We start from the raw sequence: 17752 nt of genomic DNA, 5'->3' as shown, positions 1-17752 counted from the left end.
AATACAGTATTTTTCAAGTGCAACTTGTTGGCTGGGCGATACATTATGGATGGAGAGAGCAAGTTTTGTAAACCCAGTGACCATGTTATGATGGTAGGGGTGGGCGATGTAGCTTAATAATATAGCAATATTTTCCAGCCTTTTGACAATATTGATATTGATGTGTTTGCTCTGAAATAGCTTAAATTAATATTCTGGATTCAATACAATTTAAGCTCAATCGACAGCATTTGTTATAATGTTGATTAATGGGGGTGTAACGATTCATGGATCAGGATTGATGCATCAATCAACTCACAAACAATATGATGTCCTCGATTCAACGCCTCAACATCGATGTATTTATTTTTTAAAATGCACCTTTATTTTAAAAATTTTATTCCAGCCACGTCCGTATGCATTTCTGTCAGGCGATGCAGAACTTTAAGATATTCATCTTGCTTTATAAGCGCTAAATATGCTTCTCATGTAGGACACGGGGGTGATTGAAGCCTGAAGTTGCGCTGTGCAAGCAACTCACATGTGCGATTAAATTGGGCTTCCCACATTTGAATTGTACATGAGAATTTTCCATTTTAAAGCGCTATGGAGTAATTCAACCAATTAAAATGGCTAAACAGCCACAATATTCTGAATAGTGCTGATGAGGGAAAGAGAATAAACCTGCCCTGCCCCAACATCAATTACAAGACTTTCACATCTACACCTAAACACCCTTACTAACATGTATCACAGTAAAATGCAGTCAACTACAACAGCGATGGTCAAAAAAAACGTTTAAAAAATAGGCACTGTTTGCCGACATTGCTCGACGCGAGTGCCGCATACTGGTAATTTATGTAAAAAATGTGAGGACGAATCTCAGTTGCCTCCAAGTCTGAGACAGTCAATCCATGGATCTAATCACATAGCTTGTTGAGCATGTTAACACGGAGACCTAACGCGTGTGGATGCTTCGCACTATTCTCTGGGGCATCCACACACAACTCACCATGTGCCCCACCGAGATCGAGAACCACATTATAGCGGCCACGAGGAGGTTACCCCATGTGACTCTACCCTCCCTAGCCACTGGGCCAATTTGGTTGCTTAGGAGACCTGGCTGGAGTCAATCAGCACACCCTGGATTCGAACTCGCGACTCCAAGGGTGGTAGTCAGCATCTTTACTCGCTGAGCTACCCAAGCCCAATATTATTTGAATAATACTGAACCGTACCGAAACCGTGACCCTAAAACCGTGATACAAACCGAACTGTGATAAATTTGAACCGTTACACCCCTAGTGAATATTGTACAGCCCTAGATCTTATAAGTGTTCTGATGGTATTGCTTACCTCTGCCAGATGAGCTAGCAAAGCAATGCTCTGAACTGTCTTTCCAAGTCCCATCTCATCTGCCAGAATGCCATTAATGCCCTGTGAGAGACAATAGGACAGAGAGACATATGTTATCCTAATCTTTATACTCTGTAAAGATATGGTATATGCAGATATATGCATGAGAGTCAGAGACTGTATTTGATTACAATACAGTTGATCACTACATACCTGTTCATACAGATTGGCCAGCCAGTTCATGCCTTTGAGCTGGTAGCCCTTGAGTTTTCCATTAAACATGGTGGGCTGGGGGATGTCTTCACCTGCTTGAATAGATGGGTTTGATAAGCTGTAGCTCTCGCCAAAGCCAGACACACTAGTCACATGCAGAGAGGCACAGCGACTGTCCTTTGCTTCCTCATCAAACAGTCTGGTCTACAGAATAAAGAGAAGATAATTAGAATAGTTAATTGAAAGTGAAAGTCAGAAATCAGGAAGTGAACATGTAATAAAGAAGATCAAACATTTAAATTATATTGATCTTCAGACTGCCACTTACCCTGGCTTGGTGGATCTGGTATGCCTCTTTTGCATTTGTAAGGGCCTGAGACTTGTAATTTTCACTGTCTGCAAGAAAAAAGCATGGAACATGAATTCCAAAGCACACGATTCTTAAGCACAGTAAGTAAAAATGCATTTTCATAAGATTCATGTAATAAACTAATACATTTATCCTAGAGAGGATAAGGGCTAACCATAGTCCTCCTGACCAACATTGACCATAACCCCTCCACCAATGTCAATCTGTTGCTGGGCGGTGTTGTCTTCTAGCTTGCGTAGGATGTCGTCTTGCGTGCTATCGCCCCCTGCTGCATTCTGCTTGCCCCCCATGAAGTGAGCATACAGCTCTGTTTGGGTGATAAGGAAGTTCAACTTCCTCTGTTGTCGCTTAGCCTGATTGGACACACGGGAGGAACGGTCAGGAAGTGCTTCTCAGTGAATTGTGGGTTGTGATGTATAGTGTCTGCATTGATACCTCTCGCATCTCCTCGTCCAGTTTACGTTGCTCGAGAGCCTCTTTCTCAGCACGCTTACGATGCTCCTTCTCCACCTTCTCGTACTTCTTCCAGTACAGCAGCATCTCTTTAGTGAGGCGGCGTGCCCGTGGCAATGTCTCTTTGCAGTTCCTCTGTGCCTGGATCGCAGCCCTCCGAACCTCACGCATACACTGATGGGCCAGCTGGATACGAATACACATGCTAACACTCAACAAACATCTTCAAAAATGTCCACGAAGACTATAACATACAGTTGGCTCCAAAAGTCTGAGATCTAGGGTTTAAAATCTTAACCTTAAATTAATAGAGATTTAGGATTTTTAAAACATTTCAAGAACTACTTAAAGGGATAGTTCACCCAAAAAAAAAAATTCTCTCATCATTTACTCACCCTCATGCCATCCCAGATGTGTATGACTTTCTTTCTTCTGCTGGACACAAATTGAAATTTTTAGAAAAATATCTCATCTCCGTAGGTCCATACAAAACATGTAAATGATGGCCAGAACTTTGAAGGTCCAAAAGCAGCATAAATGCTATCCATACAACTCTAGTGTCATAGTGTATCTATGTCTTCAGATGTGATATGATAGGTGTGGGTGAGAAACAGATCAATATTTATGTCTTTTTTTTTTGGTGATTTGCATCCTTTGTGCCAGCTACTGGGCAGGTTTTTTTCAAGAATTTATATTAAGAAAGAATTAACAGTTGAAGTCAGTAGCTTACATACACTTAGGTTGAAGTAATTAAAACTCATTTTTTAACCACTCCACAGATTTAATATTAGCAAACTATAATACTCAAATTTATGGATTGAACACATGGATTGGTTCATTTTTAAAAAGTCAAAATGTGACAAATGGTAAAAAGCAGTTTGTAAGATTCCAAATGATGTCAAGCCTTTAGACAATCAGCTTCCAATAGGAGGTGTACTGAATTGGAGGTGTACCTGTGGATGTATTTTAAGGCCAACTCAGTGCCTCTTTGCTTGACATCATGGGAAAATAAAATAAATCAGCCAAGACCTCAGAAAAAAAAAAAAGTGTTGACCTCCACAAGTCTGGTTCATCCTTGAGAGCAATTTCCAAAAGCCCAAAGGTACCACATTCATCTGTACAAACAATAGTATGTAAGTATAAATACCATGGGACCATACAGCCATCATACCGCTCAGGAAGGAGATGCATTTTGTCTCTTAGAGATGAATGTAGTTTGGTACAAAAAGTGCAAATCAATCCCAGAACAACATCAAAGGACCTTGTGAAGATGCTGGAGGAAACATGTAGACAAGTATCTATATCCACAGAAGAACGAGTCCTATATCGACATAACCTGAAAGGCTGCTCAGAAAGGAAGAAGCCACTGCTCCAAAACCACCATAAAAAAGCCAGACTACAGTTTGCAAGTGCACATGGGGACAAAGATCTTATATTTTGTAGAAATTTCCTCTGGTCTAATGAAACACAAATTTTACTGTTTGGCCATAATGACCATCGTTATGTTTGGAGGAAAAAGGGTGAGGATTGCAAGCTGAAGAACACCATCACAACCATGAAGCAAGGGGGTGGCAGCATCATGTTGTGGGGGTGCTTTGCTGCAGGAGGGACTGGTGCACTGGCATCATGATGAAGGAAAATGATGCAGACATATTGAGGCAACGTCTCAAGACATCAGCCAGGAATTTAAAGCTTGGTCACAAATGGGTCATCCAAATGGACAATGACCCCAAGCATACCTGCACAATTGTGGCAAAATGGCTTAAAGACAACAAAGGCAAGGTATTGGAGTGGCCATCACAAAGCCCTGACCTCAATCCAATAGAAATGTATGGGTAGAACTGAAACGTGTGCACGAGCAAGGAGGCCAGCAAACCTGATTCAGTTACAGCAGTTCTGTCTGGAGGAATGGGCCAAAATTCCAGCAACTTATTGTGAGAAGCTTGTGGAAGGCTACCCAAAATGTTTGACCCAAGTTAAACAATTTAAAGGCAATGCTACCAAATACTAACAAAGTGTATGTAAACTTCTGACCCACTGGGAATGTGATGAAAGTAGTAAAAGATTAAATAAACCATTCTCTCTACTATTATTCTGACATTTCACATTTTTTAAATAGTGATTCTAACAGACCTAAGACAGGGAATGTTTTCAACAATTAAATGTCAGGAATTGTGAAAAACTGAGTTTAAATGTATTTGGCTAAGGAGTATGTAAACTTCTGACTTCAACTGTAAATATTGATTTAATCACTGGAGATTACATTTATGCTGCCTTTGTGTGCATTTTGGACCTTCAAATTCTGACCACCATTCACTTGCAATTTATGGACCTACATACAGTTGTGGCCAAAAATATTGACACCCTTGGTAAATATGAGCAAAGAAGTCTGTGAAAAAAAATCTGCATTGTTTTTCCTGTTGATCTTTCATTTAAAAAAAATCACAAAAACCTAACCTTTGATTGACGTAAAACAATTAAAATAGAGGAAATATCTAATTATTAAATACATATTTTCCACCAAAAAGCATTGGCCATAATTATTGGCACCCTTTTATTCAATACTTTTTACAGATTACAGAATACAGATTTTCTATGGGGTTCAGGTCAGGGGAATGGGATGGCCATGGCAGAACCGTGATTTTGTGGTCAGTGAACCATTTTGTGTTGATTTTGATGTTTGTTTTTGATCATTGTTCTGCTGGAAGATCCAACCACGGCCCATTATAAGCTTTCTGGCAGAGGCAGCCAGGTTTAGATTTTCTATATGTAGGTATTTGATAGAGTCTGTGATGCCATGTATCCAAACAAGATGCCCAGGACCTCTGGCAGAAAAACAGCCCCACAACATTAAAGATCCAGCACCACATTTAACCGTGGGCATTGGGTACTTCTTATCTCTGTGTGCGCAAAACCCATCTCTGGTGTTTGCTGCCAAAAAGCTTCTTTTTTTTTGTTTGTTTCATCTGACCATAGAACCTGGTCGCATTTGAAGTTCCAGTAGTGTCTGGAAAACTTGTTGTTGGATGAGGCCAGAGGCTTTTTTTCTTGAAACCCTCCCAAACAACTTGTGGTGATGTAGGTCTGATATTATTTATGAGACTTTCTGACCCCAAAACCCAACAAATTGCTGAAATTCTCCAGCTGTGATCCTTGAAGAATTTTTTTGGCCACTTGAACCATCCTCCTCACTGTGCATGGAGACCATATAGACACGTGTCCTTTTCCAGGCCAATTCTTAACATCTCCAGTTAATTGGAACATGTTAATTATTGTATTTTCAATGCTTTGGCAATTTTCTCTTTAGCCACTTCCCATTTTGTGAAGCTCAAACACCTGTTCCCTCACATCAGAACTATATTCTTTAGTCTAACCCACTGTGATTGATGATTAAGGGAATTTGGCCTGTGTGTTACCTCATATTTATACCCCTTTGAAACAGGAAGTCATGGCTGAACAATTTCATGTTCCTAGTCACCCAGTTGCACTAAAAAATTTAAAATATGAATGGGAATATACTTCAGATATATTTTATTCATAATAATTTCTAGGGGTGCCAGTAAATGTGGCCTATGTGTTTTGGAGAAAAATATTTATTTAATAATTAGATATTTCCCCTCTTTCAATAGTTTCTCTTTAATTAAAGATTAGATTTTTGTGAATTTTTTTAATGAAAGATCAAAAGGATAAACGATGCAGATTTTTTTTTCACAGCCTTCTTTGCTCATATTTGCAAAGGGTGCCAATATTTTATGCGACAACTGTAGCTAAGATATACTATATTTACTCTACTGAAAATCTTTGTTTGTGTTCAGGAGAAGAAAGAAAGTCATAAACATCAAGGATGGCATGAGATTTTGTAAAAGATGAAAACATTTTCATTTTTGAGTGAACTATCCCTTGATTCTGCACTATTTCTAGGTCACTAACGAACCAAGCAAATTTGAGGCGTTGACATGTTAACTAATTTGTACAAAAGATCAGTTTCCTTGCTTCTATTGAGGTATACAAGATGCTCTTTGGGACATTCAATAGATTTTGCACAAACATGTGGAGTCAATGCCAGTACGGGTGCATGCTGTAGTTAAAGCAATAGGGGCATACCAAATACTAAGACATTCTGAAATTCATGCAATCTTTTCTAATTTTTCATTCAAATTGTTATGCTGGTAAAATAATTTGTAATTTGTGTGTGTGTGTGTGTGTTTAAATGTACATTTCTTACCTTCCTGGCATTGGTTGAAACAAAGTTCCTTGCTGAGACTTTCTGTTTAAATGCCTGAAAGGAGAAAATGAATATGTAGATTGAGACAGGGACAGTAGAAATTGGTACTGTCTATGCCACAAAACTCAAGGCAAATGAAAAATAATGGCCAAAGAAAATGGTTATACCTTTGGGATTTCTTTTTTGGCAATAGTGAGCCAGACCTTTCGTCTTCGAGCATTAAGCTGCTCAATGGTTAAGTGCTTCTTTTTAATCATGGGAAGAGGTGCATCATGGGAAAACTTGGCAAAGATTTTAGTGACATGTGGCCGACCCTCTATGGAGAATTCCTCACCTCGTTTCTTCTTCTTTTTCATCTTTTTTAACTTGGCTATATAAAAGCAGGGGAAGGATATAGGAGTGTTCGTATAATCAGAAAGCAGGGCTAAATGAATCCTCACGTCTCCTTTACGCTTACCCTTACATTTCTTGTCTTCCTTGATTTTCTTTTTCTTGACACACAATAGATGGCGCTGCTGCTCATAGAAAGGATCATGTGTGGACAGGAGGCCTGTGCTGTAGTGTTGATAGTGCTGCAGCTGTGAACACACATATACACATTACATAAAATTTCCATGAAGCTATCCATGGAGCTATCCCAAGCTCTGTGAGCATGTCCTACCTCTCGGTCAGAGTGGAACTTGCTCTGGTGGAGTTTTCTGAACTTGTGTAGGCGCAGCATGTCCTGCAGCTCTTCCCGTGACAGTGTGAAGCCAGACTCATCCGAGTCTGAATCTGTGGTATCATCACTTAGCAAGATGCCCTGTAATTCACAAACAATCTTCCTAACATTAGACTGCTTAGCAATAGACATGAAAGAGAAGATGAATCCTTTCCCTTGATCCTGTTTACATTCCTGATATTAAGATCTGTCTCAGATTATCTGATCAAGTGGATAGCACTAAATACAGGTTAAATGAGGTCCAAAATGGTTTGTAATCGATTCACACAAAAAAAATCGAAAACACATCTGATCACATTTGTAGCCTAAATGCTATCCATCCTGATGCATCCCAGACATTATCAAAGGTCCACCTACCCACCTGTCAATCAAACATTGTAAACATTTGGCTTGAAACTTTTCTGGTTATGTGCATCTTTAAAATAAAATAACCATCTAATCAGTAAATCTTATGTATTATAAATCTCATAAAAAGGGTTTATAAAATCAGAAACCCTCTACTTGAAATACACTTTTAAAACCATGTTACTACCGGATGTAAACAGGACCCTATTTGCTGCACTGTGAATAATTTTTTTGTTTTATTTTGAAGAGCAAGGATTTGATTTGGGTAAAGCTTGTCCCAGAATCATTTCTGCAGTACTTTATCCATACCTTCAGCCATTTCCTGCTCTTCTTCAGTTTGGAGAAATTATACAGACTGGCCTTGTCAGCTTTGGGCTCTGTGGATGACAGTTTGAGCTTTCACATGCTATATAACATATGTATACATGAGTGAGGGGTTAGATCATCAGGTACTGCACCTGGCAACAGAGCTCCGTTGAGTGTTTCACACACTGTTTCTCCATCTCTGCAGGAATCTTTGGTCTCTTCCTCTGGGTTGATGTGATCTTCTTTCACTGCCAGCAGTGGGTTAGATGAGGCCAGAGAAGACCCTTCGCACAAACCATCATCACTATCATCACTGAAAAAGAGAAGCACACAGACAAACACAATTTGAAACAAATCGGCACAGGTCTTCTGCCCAGGCTGACTGAATATTTCCAAGAAAACATCTACCGTTAGCTTTAGGAATTTGGGAGAATGGAGAAAAACATTCTAAAACAAATAATAAAACAGCGAAAAATCACAAACAGGGTTGGGACATCAAGACTGTCATGATATGGATTTCGTAGAGCTGTGGATGTCTTTGAGAACTACATGTTATACACCGATCAGCCACAACATTAAAACCATTTGCCTAATATCATGTAGGTCCCCCTCGTGCCACCAAAACAGCTCTGACCCGTCAAGGCATTGACTTCACAAGACCTCTGAATGTGTCCTGTGGTATCTGGAACCAAGACGTTAGCAGCATATCCTTTAAGTCCTGTATGTTGGAGGTGGGGCCTCCATGGATTGGGCTTGTTGGTCCAGCACATCCCATAGACGTTCAATCGGATTGAGATCTGGGGAATGTGGAGGCCAAGTCAGCACCTTGAGCTCTTTTGTCATGTTCCTCAAACCATTCCTGAACAATTTTTGCTGTGTGGCAGGGCGCATTATCTTGCTGAAAGATGCCACTGCCATCAGGGAATACTGTTGCATGAAGGGGTGTACGTGTCAAAGTAACATCCACGTGAATGTCAGGACCCAAGATTTCCCAGCAGAACATTGCCCAGGGCATCACACTGCCTCCGCCACCTGCCTTCTTCACATAGTGCATTCTGCTGCCATCTCTTCCCCAGGTAAACTACACACCTGGCTGTCCACATGATCTAAAAGAAAAAGGGAGTCATCAAACCAGGCCACCTTCTTCCATTGCTCCATGGTCCAGTTCTGACGATCACATGCCCATTATAGGCACTTCTGGTGGTGGACAGGGGTCAGCATGGGCACTCTTGACCGGTCTGCGCTATGCAGCCCCATATGCAGCAAGCTGCGATACACTGTGTGTTCCGACACCTTTCTATCATGGCCAGCATTAATTTTTTTAGCAATTTGTGCTACAATAGCTCTTCTGTGGGATCGGACAGACAGGCTAGCCTTCACTCCCCACACACATCAATGAGCATTGGGCACCCTTGACCCTGTCGCCAGTTCACCGGTTGTCCTTCATTTGGTAGGTACAAACCCCTGCATACCGGGAACTCCCCACAAGACCTGCCATTTTGGAGATGCTCTGACCCAGTCCTCTAGCCATCACAATTTGGCCCTTGTGAAAGTCCATTGTCAGATTCTTCCGCTTGCCCTTTTTCCTGCTTCCAACACGTACAATTCAAGAACTGACTGTTCACTTCCTGCATAATATATTCCACCCCTTGACAGGTGCCATTGTAACAAGATAATAAATGTTATTCACCTCACCTGTCAGTGGTTTTATGTTGTGGCTGATCAGTGTATGTATGTATATATATGTATATATATATATATATATATATATATATATATATATATATATATATATATATACACACACATTTTCAGACTTTTAATAGGAATTTACACATCACAATGAATCTAAACAGGGGCTTAGAATCAAATTTTCCCAAATACTTATAAAGGGTATACAAAAGACCATAGATTTAGGATTTAAAATGTACCTCGAAATGTTCTGGTTAAAAATAGCAGCAGTCTGCCTTAGAAAGGTGTCTAGGCGGAGGGATCGCTCAAGGTACTGCAGGTGAAGTGGTTTGGCCAACTTTGAGCATGTGGCATCTCCCACGCCATCCTGCTCTGAGGCCATAGGTAGAGGTACAGGAGCCAAAATGGCAATCACTGCAAAGAAGTACCAAAAGTGTTTTAGTTACATAGTGTTCCCTCCCACCCACACATACAACTTAGAAGTGCAAGGTCATTCCTTAAAGGAATAGTTCACACAAAAATGAAAATTCTCTCATTTACTTTACATTTACATTTAATTTAGTTAATGGTGCCCAGAACTTTGAAGCTCCAAAATGCACATAAAGGCAGCATAAAAGTAATAAATCTAGACGATTAATTCATGCCTTCCAAACAGTTCTGGAAATGTAACTTATTTTTACTCTAGGCACAATCATGATTTCAAGTTTGATTACATATCCTAGTGCTTGTTGCGTGTGCAGAGCGCTAGATGTTGATAGGAAGTGCAATCAAGCTTGATATGATTGCCAATGAGATTGCTGGTGTCAAGATGTAAAGTGACATTTTTTTTACATTTTGGTCTGTTCTCACCCAAAATTGATTATTCTCTTACGAAGACATGGATCAAAACACTGGAGTCTTATGGATTTCATTTATGCTGTTTTTATGTGCTATTTGGAGTTTCAAAATGTTGGTCACCATTAACTTATATTGTGTGGACCTACAGAGCGGAGATATTCTTCTATAAATCTTAATTCGTGTTCTGCAGAAGAAAGTCATACACATCTGGGATGGCATGAGGGTGAGTAAATTATGAGAAAATATTCATTTTTTTGGGAACTATTCTTTTAACTAAAAGTCAGGTAATCATCAGAATGCTATTAAAAAGTCTACCAAGAACATGGAAAATATGCTCTGTTTTTAGACAATGATGGAAATACAGTGGTGAAAACATAACACCACCAAAAAACAGTACCTTTGGAGAGTGAGACTTCATAATGCACAATGTACAGTGTCCCGCAAGTGATAAATCTGAAATGGAAAGGGATTTGATTATGACTTAAGTATTTACAGGGACACAATTCAACTATTAAAGGGGTCATGACATGAGAAACCAAATTTGCCTTGATCTTTTGGTATATAAGAGGTCTTTGTATCATTAAAACGTCCTGCAAGTTTAATATTTTAAGACGTCCTCCCCATTCTAAACGAATCATTTATTTAATCAAGCTCAAAATACAGCTTGTTCTGGATTCATGGTTAGAAGTGACGTGACGGTTAGAAGTGACGTACCAGCGTTTGCATATGACCGCCTCCAGCACAAGATAACTACGCTTTAAGCGCAAGACAACTACGCTCATTTCAGTATCGCCGTGCGCCTCACAAGTGTTCAGTCGATGGACAGCGAGCTCTGACAGAGACTACTTGTGCACAGGAAAATTACGATGCCACACAGATGTGCTGTTCCTGGCTGTGGTCAAACAAAACCTCTGAATAAGCTGCCGAAAGATCCAGACGTCAGGGAAAAATGGATGCAGTTTATTTTTTGCGGACGTCCCAGTCACGGCAGTGTTAACTTAAGCGTTTGTTCTGTACATTTTAAGGATGACTGTTTTGAGAACAAATCTCAATATGATGCTGGCTTTGCCAGAAAACTGTTGCTCAAAGATAAGTCCGTGCCGACTATTCTGGGAACAACGACAACGCAAACTGTAAGTAATCTATTTTAAACTTTAAACTACTTTTTAAAGCGCAATTTCATTCATTATGAATAATCACAGTGTTTTTACTTAGTTTACTTGCATATTGTTCTGGCTGGGGGCGTCAATAATTGATACATAGGCACTGACGTTAGCCAATCATAACAGTGGGCGTTAACACTGAAGTCTTAAATGGAAAACGCCCCCAAAACAGACTGTTTGAATCAGAGGATGAGAAACAGGGTGGGAAAAGGTCATAAATCACTAGATTTTAAAAGTTTTTCTTAAAAAAAAATATATTAATACTATAATTGCACCTAAGGGAACATAATAATACAATAAAAAAAAACCCATGTCATGACCCCTTTAACAGTTTTAATTTTGGCTTGAAATCTGTCTGCTCTTCTACAGGAAAATAAAAAAGTAAATGTGGAAAAAATTCTTAATATTTAAAACTGGATGACAACTGTTGCAGCCAATCATTGTAATTCATATTAGAAAATTAGAAAAGTAATTATTCAGCTATGTATATCAATCACTCGCTATGGAAAGTTATGCATAAGTTTACTATGTGATGGTGGAAAGTATTATAATGTGCAATTTACAGCATGACACAAATGCATGTACACATGGGGATACTGGAAGAGACTGAAAGAAAATGAGGTGGTTTGAGCCATATACATTTGTTAGGCATAATTAATATAATACTGAATGCATTTCATTATCAGAGCAGGATGTAGCCTCTTCAGGACAACAAAGATGATCAATATGATAACAGCAGATCTGTCATCTCAAGCTTGTGCGTGGCATTGCTTGCTCTGGGCTTTTCATTTTCATTGCATGTGTTTAAGACAGGGCTCACCAATATGGATGTTCCAATGTCCCAGGACCAGTGTGTGAAATTTCCAGGCAGTTAACGGAACTGTCACTTGCCTTGCTCTATTCGGCCTGATATTATTGCATTATGTTTTCATTTTTGTCTTGTTTTTTTGTGAAGAAAATGTTAAATAAAAATATTTTAAAAATCATTTCTGACATATTAAGTGATGTTGCTAAAAAAGTCAAATGTATTGTTATTAATATAATGTTTTATTAAATGTGTTGTGGGGTCAGTAAAAATATGTCCAGGGCAAGTACAACATTCCTTGTTAAAATGGTGATCAGCTCATCCTCATGTTGCACTGAGGACAAACAGAACCCACCACAAAAACTTCAGAAATTAGTCACGATGTCTGATTTTGAGGCAATTGATGACAAACCCTGGAAGAAAGAGTACAGCATCTTAAAACGTCGACCTGCTATCTTGACATTCCACATATAATTTTTCAAAAATGTGTGACTGTATGAAAAAAGATCTGTTAGAAATGGTCAATGCCTCACTCCTTTCAGGCACATTTCCAAAGTCCTTTTGGAATGTCATGCCCTTTTGAATCAGCAGAACAATTTCGTAAACTCGAATGGCTTCTAGGACAATTTCAAGTCTGGTTTCCGACCGTATCACAGCACAGAGTTCATAAAGATACTTAATGATAATCGGCTAAATACTAATTCAGGCAAAATATCAGTGCTGGTATTACTAGATCTCAGTGCTGCCTTTGACACTGTTGACCACAACATTCTCCTAGACAGACTGGAAAACTGGGAAAAGCTCTCTGGGACAGTCCTCAGCTGGTTCAGGTCAGTTCTAAATGGGAGAGGTTACTATGTGAACATATGAACTATGAATCTGAGTGAACATACATGACGTATGGAGTCCCACAAGGCTCAATTCTTTCACTGCTCTTGTTCAACCTATATATGCTCCCACTAGGCCAAATTATGAAAAAGAACCACATTGCGAACCATAGATATGCAGACGACACCCAGATTTACCTAGCACAAATGACTACAGTCCCACAGACTCTCTGTGCAAGTGCATTGATGAAATCAACAGTTGGATGTGCCTTCCTTCAGTTAAACAACGACAAGATAGTGGTCATTGTGTTTTGCAACAAAGGCAAAATTCCCATTGTGAATCCAAGCGCCTAAAGACAACAAATGAAGTCAAGAATCGTGGTGTCATTTTGGAGTCAGACCTTAGTTTCAGTAGTCAAATCAAAGCAATAACTAAATCAGCCTACCGTCATCTAAACATATAGCAAGAATTAGATGTTTTGTATCCAGTGAAGACTTAGAGAAATGTCATGCATTCATCACCACTAGGGTGGACTACTGCAGTGGACTTTGGACTTCCCAAAAACAACATTAGACACCTGCCAGGATTGTAACCAGAACCAAATTCTAATCTGAGCATATTATTCAGTCTTCAGGCCTTTACACTGGCTTCGTTACATTTAGAATTTACTTTAAAGTACTATTACTCGTTAATAAATCAATCAATGGCATAGAACCTAAATACATTGCAGATATGCTTGCTGAACATAAACAGACCTCTCAGATCATTAGGATCACACAAGTTAGAAATACCAAGGGATCACTCAAAACAAGGTGAGACAGCATTTTGCTATGATGCCACCAGCAGCTGGAACCAGCTTCCAGAAGAGGTCAGGTGTCTTCAACAGTAGTCACATTCAATTCTACACTGAAAACACATCTGTTTAGATGTGCATTTATTCACTGAACACTGTGCTGCACTTATTGATTGCACTGCATCATTTATTTCTGTATTCCTTTTTATTCTTTTTAATCTCTTTATTATTATTTTTATTTATTGTAAAACATTATATTCTTATTTCATGTTCCTAATTTGTTTTTAAATAAATGTGTATATATGTTGTATTTTCTTATCATTTTTATGTAAAGCACTTTGAATTGCCATTGTGTTTGAAATGTGGTATATAAATAAACTTGCCTTGCTTTGCCTTATTCTTGACCCCTGTAAAAATGAGTGCACCATTTTCTCAAGAATATTTCAAATATTATTTCCTTACAAATGCATGATGTCACAGAAAATGTACCTATGGATTTACACATGAAGTAATTCATCCCACTTCAAATCTAAAGCAATGCAAAACATTGTAGCTTATACAAAACTGTTGTATTTTCACAGAGCTGCATTTCCCTAAACATACCCCTGGCACTGGCATCACTCGTGTTTTAAGTACTTACATTAAACTATTAACGAATCCTGGTTGACACGTATTTCAAAGGTTATGTGTTACTACTAATTAAACTACTCTCAGTTGAATAATTTGGCTGTTTATTGGGTTTTTATGCATGCAGAACTATAATTACACCATCAAAACACGCATGTGTACAACTGTAAACGGCAGATGACTCTTCAATTTTGGTTTCAGTGATTCCTCTGACTGAGACAATCGACAGTTTACCTATCCAAAGAAAGCATAGTCTAATGACGATACCTCGATAACAAAGCGGTATTGATTAGCTTTGAAAGGTGCCTGGAAGACTTACTATACAACATGGGCAAAATTGCATTCCTCTTAACTGTTTGTTTACACAGTATGTGCGACAGACTTGTGTTTATATATTGCAGTAAACTGATAGCTAGCAACATTAGCTGGCTAGGTTTCGCTTAAGCTAAGCGCCTCGGTCAGTATATAGCCAGTGCTGTTTGCTAATCTAAATCCAGGGTTACTGTATGTTGCTCGTGAGCAACACAGCCTTGATATGCATGGGCAGCAACTATATCCCGGGAAATTTAAGCTACTACCCAAAAACAATGACTGGCTGTGCTTTTATTTTTAAATGGAGGCCTAGCTGGCAGCTTTTTTTATTATTATTATCGCTACCCTTGCATGTATTTTATAAGATTTAGCATTATGGCAAGTTAACAGAGATTATTTGAGTATTTCAAATGGGCTCTGTCTCTTTAAGGCCACCACCTCTGTCAAAAGAAATGTAGGTAGATATAGTTGTCGAAATTAATTTAAATATTGTGTGGCCTTGTTACACACGAGGTCAAGCACCATCTGCCCCGTCACATATCTCTCTATTCGTGTCTACGGACTGCGGGTGTCGAGGAGGCCAGATCTCCGATTCCCATATTCTAATTCTTTCTCCCTTCCGGCCATCTTCCCCATTGCTCCCCCACTATATTTCACATCAACGTCAGCTCACCTTGTCCCCCGTGTCCGCCGTTTTTGCTCTGTCTCTGCTGCGGCCGACTCTCAGCTCTCTGTCTCCAAAATGGCGGTTCTGAGCAAGGAGAGAGACAGTGAGCATAGAGTCGGTAGCAGCAGAGAGGCGGCCACTTTCAGTAACTGAGAGAGCAGGGACACGGCGCCATGGCGAGGACAGAGTGGGGAACAGGCGTTCGAATCAATTATAGAGTGAAGGCAAAAGCCTTATAAGTATTTAGGTACTGTATCCCAGTAAATTACTTGTAGAAAAAATAACTATGCGTTTCTTTTTCAGTAGACAATAGTTCGAATTTAAATAATTACAAATTAAATGGAGGTTTGGAGGACGTCATCGTGGCTATCTGAACTCTACTTCTTGTGTCTAGAAAAAACGAAAGTTGCCGAAGGTCTCATGACGTAATACTTTCCGAAAGCTTCTTCAAAATATCGCGTGAGTGCGATTTGCAGTAAAGTAAACTTGCTTGTTCGAGATGGCAAACGCTTCGCCTTGACGAGAATAGACGGCTGCAGTAAGGGGAGGTGTGAAATAAGTGCTGTCAAGTCGGACTCACTTCTATCGCAAGCCGTTTGGCTTTTAAAGATTTTGTCTAAGTATCCGTAATTATATTTTAGATATCTACAATTGTATTTTGACGAGTCACAATTATAATTTGGCTAGTCAGAATGCTAATTTGAGATATCTACAATTATAATTTGTCTAGTAAGAAAGAACATTAAAGATATCTGTTAACATATTTTGCCTAGTTCGAAATTCCATTTAGGATATCTGCAATGGGATAAGAGATTTCGTCAATTATCACGTCACACATCCACAAAGACGATTAGAGATATCTGTAATTCAGTTTTGACTTGTCAAAATTATATTTTCAGATATCTAAATTGCCCTTAACCCTTGTCGATCTGCTGTGTTGTGACATGAAATTACTCTACATTGCGCACCGCCCCTCAATCCCTATTGCTAACCCGAAGTGTTAGCGAAGCTGTGAAAGTAACTAGCTTCTAACAGAAAGATTAAGTTGATGCTTGACAACTTAAAACAATATCTTGATGCATTTACGTTAAAAGGTCTCCAGTTTACTATTTGTATTGTTATATGTTGCAGGACCAATTTAAGTGTAAATGATTAATAAAGACAGACAACCACAAATGGGCCCTGTGAATTTATTGTTAGGCTATACAATCTATAAAAATGTGAAATTGGGCGATTGAGCAGCAGCTGTCGGGAGTCACATTGGAGTGACATCACCTCCCCTCTTTGAATGATTGGCTTGAGTCGTCGTCAATCAAAAACTAGTGGACCAAAGGGGATGCAAAACGTCCCCTGATTTGCACGAAACCCTACTCGTAATGTTTGGAAAACCAAGTGTACAAAAAATGAGCAAAATTGTCAGAAAGCACAAAAAACAGTAATACCACCATGGAAAACATGATTTTGTTTGCAGTTCTGATGACTTTGTTTAATTTTTCTGTTGTTTTATTTTTTTTGCAGCATATTTAAATGTTTATATATATTGATTCATGCTTATTATTTTTGGATCCGTGACTGCAATACTTTTGACAGGATTTTGATCCCATACAATTGCGCCCAACTGCACCCCCCTGGCACAGCTGCAGGCATAGGTCAGCATGACATTAGAGCAAGTCAGACCACACTTGTGACACATTTGTAACCGGCTTGCACCTCGCGGTGATCAACGGTGATCGGTGCTGCGCAGATTTTGCTAATCTCGAACGAGCCTATATTCTTGTTATAGTTTTAGCACATTGAACATATGTCATTTACTTTTGATTTTATACCAATACACGTTAGCTAAAAATGTAACATATTCAAGTTGGCTGAGATATAAAAATACGATTCATATCAACAGACAAAACAGGTAAAAACTACTAAACAATTTCATCAGAGACTAGGCACATTTTATTCTACAGGAGGAAATAATTTTCTTAAATCTTTACACCAGTGAAGAATGACCATTAGAACACACTGACAGGTTAGGTCAAATAGAAGCAATCATTTATTATCTTTCTGCT

General features: G+C 39.0%; 1 protein-coding gene across 3 annotated transcripts in view; it reads right to left on the bottom strand.

Annotated features, from left to right (window-relative positions):
* The window catches only part of ino80 (INO80 complex ATPase subunit), a 65165-nt gene extending 49348 nt beyond the window's left edge, over positions 1–15817 (bottom strand). For 2 of the 3 annotated variants that reach the window (XR_007967968.1, XM_052096516.1), the window contains exons 1-14: positions 15699–15817; positions 10895–10950; positions 9900–10074; positions 8121–8281; positions 7972–8039; positions 7258–7398; positions 7054–7174; positions 6764–6966; positions 6597–6650; positions 2354–2557; positions 2073–2271; positions 1877–1944; positions 1549–1752; positions 1336–1416 (exon numbers count right to left, since the gene is read on the bottom strand). Coding sequence is in view for 2 of the 3 variants with exons in the window: in XM_052096516.1 (XP_051952476.1) it covers positions 1336–1416; positions 1549–1752; positions 1877–1944; positions 2073–2271; positions 2354–2557; positions 6597–6650; positions 6764–6966; positions 7054–7174; positions 7258–7398; positions 7972–8039; positions 8121–8281; positions 9900–10042 (1647 nt within the window). In the remaining variant the exon portion in view is untranslated. The remainder of the gene's footprint in view (positions 1–1335; positions 1417–1548; positions 1753–1876; positions 1945–2072; positions 2272–2353; positions 2558–6596; positions 6651–6763; positions 6967–7053; positions 7175–7257; positions 7399–7971; positions 8040–8120; positions 8282–9899; positions 10075–10894; positions 10951–15698) is intronic. The other variant, XM_052096517.1, reaches the window with a different exon arrangement.
* Between the last annotated feature and the right edge of the window lie 1935 nt (positions 15818–17752).

Source organism: Xyrauchen texanus, chromosome 28 (genome assembly GCF_025860055.1).
Source record: "Xyrauchen texanus isolate HMW12.3.18 chromosome 28, RBS_HiC_50CHRs, whole genome shotgun sequence".
NCBI classification, from domain to species: domain Eukaryota; kingdom Metazoa; phylum Chordata; class Actinopteri; order Cypriniformes; family Catostomidae; genus Xyrauchen; species Xyrauchen texanus.
Note: the sequence above shows the minus strand (reverse complement) of the source record. Positions and strands in the feature narration are given on the sequence as shown.